The 8409-nt window shown below is 40.5% G+C and overlaps 1 protein-coding gene across 1 annotated transcript in view; it reads left to right on the top strand.

Moving 5' to 3' along the window:
• The window catches only part of KRT20 (keratin 20), an 11001-nt gene extending 5128 nt beyond the window's left edge, over positions 1-5873 (top strand). Inside the window, exons 4-9 of the mRNA XM_007942194.1 lie at positions 1535-1691; positions 2334-2495; positions 2599-2724; positions 3701-3921; positions 4828-4865; positions 5776-5873. Coding sequence (XP_007940385.1) covers positions 1535-1691; positions 2334-2495; positions 2599-2724; positions 3701-3921; positions 4828-4865; positions 5776-5873 — 802 coding nt within the window. The remainder of the gene's footprint in view (positions 1-1534; positions 1692-2333; positions 2496-2598; positions 2725-3700; positions 3922-4827; positions 4866-5775) is intronic.
• Positions 5874-8409: the final 2536 nt, after the last annotated feature.

The following is an 8409-nucleotide window of genomic DNA, read 5'->3' as shown; positions in this document are numbered from 1 at the left end:
AGGAGAGTATGGAGGGATGGACACTGGGAAGAGGTAACTATGGGGAGGAAGTGGGAGGGGAGCTGTTGCATTGTGGTAAACTGTGGTCAATGTCATGAAACAAAGTATGTATGAACTGCTGTATGGAAAGTGAATTTGCTCTATAAATCTTCACCCAAATCACAATTAAAAAAATAAAATAAATAAAAAAATTTGGTCATCCAGTGTGTAACTGAGCAGCACCTCAAGAAACTGCTACTGTTCTCATTGACTACCTCTGGTTGCTAAAATGTTCTTATATATATATATATATATATATATGTATATATATATATATACATATATAGTAATCTATGATCTACTTTCCACCAAGTAAATGTAATTCCATCCTTTGGAGTAATAATACAGCAATTTACTCCTCATCTTCTACCTTTCTGCTATCTCAGAAGAGCGATTATGTCTACCTTCAGTGAGTCTCCAAATGGGATATTCATGTTCCTTCGAGTACCTATATGATCCAAGTTCCAGGAGTGTGTCTTGAAGCTTTTCTAGTTTATCAGAGTTTTACAATATGGTCTAGCCAGCCAATTTTTTTTGTAGCCACATCACACCTCAGGATATAAGAACTTTTCCTCTTAAATGTCTTCCATACTCCGGCTTCCTCGTCCCAAATTTGTACAATCCAGTGACACTAAGGGAGCTCTGGTGGCGTAGTGCCTAAGGCATTTGACTGCTAACCAGAAGGGTGGCGGTTCAAACCCACCAGCCACTTCTCAGAAGGAAGATTGGGCAATCTACTTCCATAGAGATACTGCCTCGGAAACCCAAGGATGGGTCACTATGAGTCGGATCTGACTCAACGGCAGTGGGTTTTTATTGACACTAAAAAGTGCTGTGTAGTTTAGAAGGACAGCATTTTAATGCTACAAGGGAGTCAAAAGAAGTAAATGAGAAAGCATACCTGAAAATCAAGTCAGTAAAAGTTCATTAATTCCAGTTCTACTAAGTCAGTATCTGAATGTCTCACTGCATTCTTTTTTTTTAATATGTTTGCTATTTTTTAAAAATGAATGGATATAAGATTATAGAGGAGAATGCATGACATTTAATGTAATTATAAAACTTTGGATGCATCTGTTTACAAAGTAATAAAAACAAATTGATCTTGTATATTCATTAAGTAAATCAACTAACCATTATTTAACATCAATAATAAGAGCCCTTTGCTAACACCATAATTAAAGGGAGGAGGGGGAAAAAGACTTTTAAAATATGTTCTAAAATTCAGAAACTTCTGAAAGTTATTTCAGATTGCCTATTCACAAATCACTCCAAATCATAGAGATTATATTGTGGAGCAGATTATCTGGTTCCTAGGTACTCAAACACATTTTCTGAATAGTGCCTAAGGCACTTGACTGCTAATCAGAAGGCTGGCGGTTCAAACCCACCAGTCTTGCATGCTACATAAAAATCTATCTCTTTATATTAATGTTATCTCTGCTACAATGACTGCAAGAGACTCCATTATCTTTGTATGTTAATTGATTCACAGGTGTGAGACTGAATGGGGATTCCAACTAACACTGGAGGCTGATCTCCACGGCCTGAGTAAGAACTTTGATGATCTAACCCTACGCAAGACAGACTTGGAGATGCAAATTGAAGAACTGAATAAAGACATAGTTCTCCTCAAAAAAGAACATGAGGAGGTAAGAAAATATTCAGAAGTGGTATTGGGAATGACGGCATTTCTCAATTAAGAATAAGGAGAAGGGAGAAGAGGAAGAGGAAGAAGAGGAGGTCCAAAACCAAACTCAGGGCCGTCGAGTCGTTTTCTGACTCATAGCAACCCCTCCTGGGGTTTCCAAGGCGGTATCACTACGGAAGTAGATTGCCCAGTCTGCCTTCTGAGGAGGTAGTAGTGGTAATTGTGACGATGAACAAGATGACAACAATGGTGACATGAGCCCTAACTTTTTATAAAGTCGTTGTATGAGTTAAATAACTTAGAACAGTCCTTAGCTCATTATAAGTGTTGTTGCTATTGTTATGTGCCGTCAAGTCGGACCCGACTCATAGCGACCCCTCCTTGGGTTTCTGAGGCAGTATCACTACGGAAGTAGATTGCCCCACCTTCCTTCCGAGGAGTGGCTGGTGGGTTTGAACCGCCAGCCTTCTGGTTAGCAGTCAAGTGCCTTAGGCACTATGCTACCAGAGCTCCCCATTATAAGTGTAGTTAATATTTTATTCCTTTTTGACTCATTCCCAATAAATCATAAGACTTCTTGTCTTTTCTGTTCAGCCTTATCTGTGCTGCAGACTAAAATGAATGCGTATTTTCACTCTTGTAGGACATTGAAGGCCTGCGCAAACAGCTGGGCAACACCGTCAATGTGCAGGTGGATGCTGCTCCGGGCCTGAGCCTCAGCACCATCATGGATGAAATGAGGCAGAAATATGAAGAGTTGGTCCAGAAGAACCTTCAACAGGTCAAGGAACAGTTTGCAAGACAGGTAATAGCATGGTTCTAAAGGGTGAGCAACTGTGTTGAAACTGTTTTCCAGAAAGAGTTAACTCTTTTCCGTTCTTTGTTTCTTGTCATTTTTGGAACTTTAGACTGAAACTCTGCAGGATCAAGTCAAAGTGAACAAAATAGAAATGATAGGAACTGAAGATCAAATCAAGGAGCGGAGGCGCACCTACCAGAACCTGGAGATAGAGGTCCATTCCCATCTCAGCATGGTAAACACATCTAACTCCCATTTCTTAACCCAGTATGTGCTTTCTAAGCAGCTGTGTTAGGAATTCCAGAAATGGGGAGACCTATAAGAAATAACCCCTCCCCTCACAGAGCTAGCAGGAAAACAGGCCAAACAACTGATGATGATTAAAAGGCAGAGAGAAGTCCAGGAAAGGACAATATACTGCAAGAATGCAGAGGCGAGAGCAGGTAGGAAGACTTCATCGGGAAGGAGGTAGCATTTGAGGTAGATCTTAAAAATTGAGATAAAGTTTAAGGTTGGAGAATGAGAGTAGACATTCCTGGTTAAGCAAATGAGTCAATTCATGATAAATTATATTGTGGTAACAAACAATCCCCCAATCCTAACTGCTTGCAGCACCACCACCACCACATCTCTCATGGGCTGGCTGCAGCTCTGCTTCACGGCATTTTCACTCCAGGGGTAAGGCTAAAGGAACAGCGCCTACCTCACACATAGCAGTGTTGCAGGCTGAAAGAAAGAGCAACCGCTGGACCACATAACGGCCCTTGAAGCTTCTCCTCAGAATAGGCATTTATAGCTTCCATCTGCATCACACTGGCTAAAAACACTCCCACGGCCATGCCTATCAGTGGGGTGAAGAATGCTCCCAAATGGAGGGTGACATAAATCACATGGCCAACCCTAATGCAAGGGACAGGGAGATAAAGCCTCTCACAGGGAGACCAAAAAAAACAAAAGGGCAAATATTTGGCAACAATAATACAATGTACACACTGAGAGAACAGCCAGCACAAAGCAAAAGCAACAACAAAAAACAACAGCTAGTGATCCCAGCTAAGGGTGAGGTTGCCTGCATGGGAAGAGTGGGAGATTAAGCTAGAAATACATGTGACGTCTACAATGGTAGGCGCAGAGACTATTCTTAAGAGAAATTAAAATTGAGCCACCTCTTAAGTCTCAAATAAGAAATGCCCTCTTTCTTCTTTTCACAGAAAGAATCTTTGGAGCACACATTAAAGGATACAAAACAAAGTTACAATATGCAATTGAGCAGGATCCAGGCAAAGATAAGCTCCCTAGAGGCTCAGCTGACACATATTCGGACTGACACAGAACGCCAAAACAATGAATACAATATTCTCTTCGACATAAAGACCAGGCTTGAGCAGGAAATTGCCACCTACCGCCGCCTTTTGGAAGGAGAAGATAGGAGGTAAGGGTCTTAGCATCAAGGAATAAGTGTCAATTTCTAAATGCTGTTCTATTTGAAAGTCCACATATTTTATCTTGTCACTCATGACCCAGCAACAATGCATTCCTTAATACAAAAGCGATCACACACACACACAAATCAACAGCAAAACAAAAATATACCAAAAGGTATGCACACCCCAAAAATATCAAGTACCGACTTTGTACTTGAGGTCATGTGGTCGGACTGCATTAGAAGGTGGTTCCAGGTGATACAGATTATTCTTATATTAACTTTTATAATTAATTTCTCATTGAAAGCACTTTTTTTTTTTTTAATTCTCATTGTATATGCATGAGCTGAACAACAGTCTACAGAGGTCCCTGGGAGCTCATCTGAGAATCAACAATGTCCCCAGCAGCGAAGTTATTCAAATATCACGCCCAAGAAAGTCAACAAGAGAACCCAAGATTACACGTCCACTGTAACTCTATTACAAAAACCCACTGCCATCGAGTCGGTTCTGACTCATAATGACCCTCATTGGGTTTCTGGGCTGTAAAACTTTACCAAAGTAGATTGCCCTGTCTTCCTTCTGAGGTGTGGTTGCTGGGTTTGAACTGCCAACCTTCTGGTTAGCAGTCAAATGCCTTAGGCACTGTTCCACCAGAGCTCCTTAATTCTATTATAGTCCTTACAAAAACTTCTAATGTATATTAAACGGGCCAGCTTTGAAGCTATGTGTTTTCAAGTTAAAAAGTAAGACACTCAAGTTTGAAGCAACTAGTGTGATAAAAAGGGGGAAAAAATACAAAAACAGCACTAACGCACATATCACTTAGATTTTCAGTACTTTGACAGATAAAAAGCAGGAATGACAATAACACTTGTTTCTTTTTCTTTTTTAAAAAACAAACAAACAAAAAGTGTGACAGAACTTCAGTTAAGCACCCTGGAAGAGAGAGGTAAGTGTTCTAATTTCCATACATTTGTTTCATCCATTTCCAATGCAGCTTTCTACTAATTATCAACTATGGTGAAAAGTTGAGTTCAACTGTCAAATGAGCAGACATGACACTCCAAAAACCAACCCTGCTGCTGTCAAGTGATTCGTACTTGTAGCAACCCTGTAAGACAGAGTAGAACTGCCCCACAGGGTTTCCAAGGCTATAATCTTTATGCAAGCAGACTACCACACCTTCCATGGAGCAGCTGGGGTTTGAACCTTAGGGTTAGCAGCCGAGTGCTTAACCACTGCACCACCAGGGTTTCTTGACATGACTCTCTTTCTCTCTCTCTCTCTCTCACTGTTGTCGAGTCAGATCCCACTCATAACGAACCCTGACCCCTCCTTGGGTTTCCGAAGCAGTATCTCTACGGAAGTAGATTGCCCAGTCTTCCTTCCAAGGAGTGACTGGTGGGTTTGAACTGCCAGCCTCCTGGTTAGCAGTCAGATGCCTTAGGCACTGTGCCACCAGAGCTCCTGACGTGACAGTAAGGATTCTGAAAATCACAAACATCTTAAGAAGGAACCCTCCCCATTGGAAATCTGTCACACTGTCTGTGGCAGGGCAGTTTTCATGCCCGTGCTGTTTCTGTCCTAAGACGTCCTGAGATCCTGTGAAACAAATAAGATTAAAATGTGACTTTTGATTAATTCAGTAATCAATACTGGAGTGGAGAGGGAAGGACATTTTAAAATTGAGGAGAGTGGCATATTTTCTACATTTGTCTATAATATGGATTTAGAATTATTTAAGAAAGGGAATGGATTCAAATGTTTTCCTAAAAGTACAAAATAATAAAAATCTAAAAATGAGTAAAACTAGCAGTCATACGTGTGAATTAACATGTAGTGTTTATATCTGAATTCAGATATCAAGAAAACCAGGAAGATTAAGACTGTCGTGGAAGAAGTGGTGGATGGCAAGATTGTGTCATCTGAAGTCAAAGAGTTGGAAGAAAACATATAAGCAGCAGCCAGGAGGCAGCAGGCTGCCGAGATCCTGAAAGAACTGGCTGTAATTTTTGCTCCCTGCAGGAAGCAGCCCTTCAAAAATGTTATTAATACTTTGTAGTGATCAAAGAGGAAAAAGCCAGTCTCTGTAATTGAATATAAATGTTTTACTCAAAGGAGCTACAAATAGCCTGCAAAAATGAAATCCAATGAGCACTTGGGTCTTTAAAGCACCATTATTGCCATCTTTACTGTGAAGCATATTAATTACAAGCTATAGCCCACCTACTATCAATTCATAGGTAATGTTCCTGAAAATCACATTACACAGCAATTATACTAAACCTCTTGGATCAGAGGAGTCTATGCAAATCATAAAGAAACCTCTCTCTTTAATCTTCTCTCTTTCTAAGTTGTAAAACCTCCCTTAGCCGGGACTGGATTCCTCACTGAGCATTGTGGGGGCGGTGGGGAGGTGTTGATCTCATTGTGTTTTTGGTATCAGTACAATTCTGCTACCTCTCAGCTTTGTCTCTTTTCTTTCCATGGCCTCTACTGCCTTGTAAATCTTAGCTGAGCTCTTTGAATTATTTGAGAGTTAAATTCTGATCATCAGTGCTGAGCAGAATAAGCATGAAGCAAGCTATGCAGGAAACGGGGACAGATAAAAAGTAAAATCAATGAGGCCTTCTTAAGGTACAGTGCTTCTCCTTATGAGAAACATAAATCATTGTGTGCTCTCTTTCCTTCTGTGGTGAATGGATGTTACGAACTGCTGGTCACCGTTTTTTTAAATAACACCTTTGTGGAGACATAAATCACACACCATAAAATTCACCCTTTTAAAATACACAATTCACTGGTCTTTAGTTTAGTTTCCGAGTCGTGTAACCATCATCACTACCTAATTTGAAAACATCACCCCAAGAAGACTCACCCTACTCCCTCCCCTGACAGTCACTCCCTGTTCTCCCTCGCTCCAGCCCCTGGGGCAAGACTACTTCCAGTCTAGACAGATTTGTCTATTCTGGACATTTCATAGATATGGAATCTTTTGTACATGAATGTTCATATCAGCATTATTCACAATAGCCCAAAAGAGGAAACAACCCAAATGGCCATAAACTGATGAATGAATAAACACAATGTGGTATATCTGTACAATGGAAAATGATTTGGTCATAAAAAGGAATTAAGTGCTGACACACGCTACAACACAGATGAACTTGAGGACGTTATGCTAAGTGGAAGAAGCCAATACAAATGATGATATATTGTATTCTCACTCTTTTTTGCATTTTGGTGGGTGATAACGGCCTTGCAGCTATTCACAGGAAAAATAAATTTGCCTTCTATCAATGTATTAGAGTAGATAGCTTGCATTTGTAAGTTTGTATGTTGCTGTTGTTATGTGCTGTGGAGTCAGATCCGACTCATAGCGACCCCTCCTTGGGTTTCCGAGGCGGTCTCACTATGGAAGTAGATTGCCCAACCTTCCTTCCAAGGAGTGGCTGGTGGGTTTGAACCACCAGCCTTCTGCTTAGCAGTCAAGTGCCTTAGGCACTATGCTACCAGAGCTCCCGTAAATTTGTCCAGAGGTTTGCAAATAAGCAGGATTTTTAGATTTATTATTATATGAAAAATGAAGTGTGTGGTTCACTGAAAAATAATAACAGCTACCACTTACTGAGCACTTACTACAATCCAAACAGTAGGTCACGAATTTTGCACACATTTCTCACTTAATCCTCACAATAATCCCATGAGGTAGAAACTGTGAGGTTGAATCATATATGAAGTTGCCAAGATTCGATCACTTTTGACTTTCAAAACTTGTAATCTCATGTGGTTTAACCTTTCTATATTATCCCCATTTTACATACGAGGACAAATGAAGATTATAAATGAAGCCATGAGATAATACTTTCCCAAAGCCACACAGTTATCAGTAATGAAACAACTGAACCTCTGAGCTGTGTGTCTAAAGCCATGATACTCTCCTCAGTAACTAATCATATGGTCATTGAGTGTGGAGCCACACTGAAAATGAGTGTCTGCCCATCCTTAGTTATTTTGTCATTTTCCAATTGTCGTTTTCACTAGCCAGACACTGCACAGCACTCAGTTGTGGCAAATGGTGGGCTCCCGTTACCTAGCATCACACACACAGACCAGGTTCAGCACAACGGAGGAGCTGCTATTTCCACCCATTCTCACTCCATTGTTTTTGAAAGAAGTGAAGAGATTTCAGTCTCTTTATTTATTTTTATTTTTCCCTTACTTTCTGGCAAAGTCACTTCAAGAGGAAATTCCTTCTTAAAATGCTAAGAGCTTTTGGAAGTGTTTTTTTTTTTTTTTTTCACCTGCCAGGACTCACTCCAGAATGGCCTGAAATTGTTGACAAGCAAATACCAGAGACTATGAATCTAATTGGGAGGAGTTCTGGTAGTGTAGTAGCTAAGGCACTTGACTGCTAACCAGAAGCCTGGTGGTTCAAACCCACCAGCCACTCCTCGGAAGGAAGATGGGGCAATCTACTTCTGTAGTGATAC

The sequence above is a fragment of the Orycteropus afer genome, unplaced genomic scaffold (genome assembly GCF_000298275.1).
Source record: "Orycteropus afer afer isolate SDZICR_OR568_19922 unplaced genomic scaffold, OryAfe1.0 scaffold00085, whole genome shotgun sequence".
In the NCBI taxonomy this organism is placed as follows: Eukaryota; Metazoa; Chordata; class Mammalia; order Tubulidentata; family Orycteropodidae; genus Orycteropus; species Orycteropus afer.
Note: the sequence above shows the minus strand (reverse complement) of the source record. Positions and strands in the feature narration are given on the sequence as shown.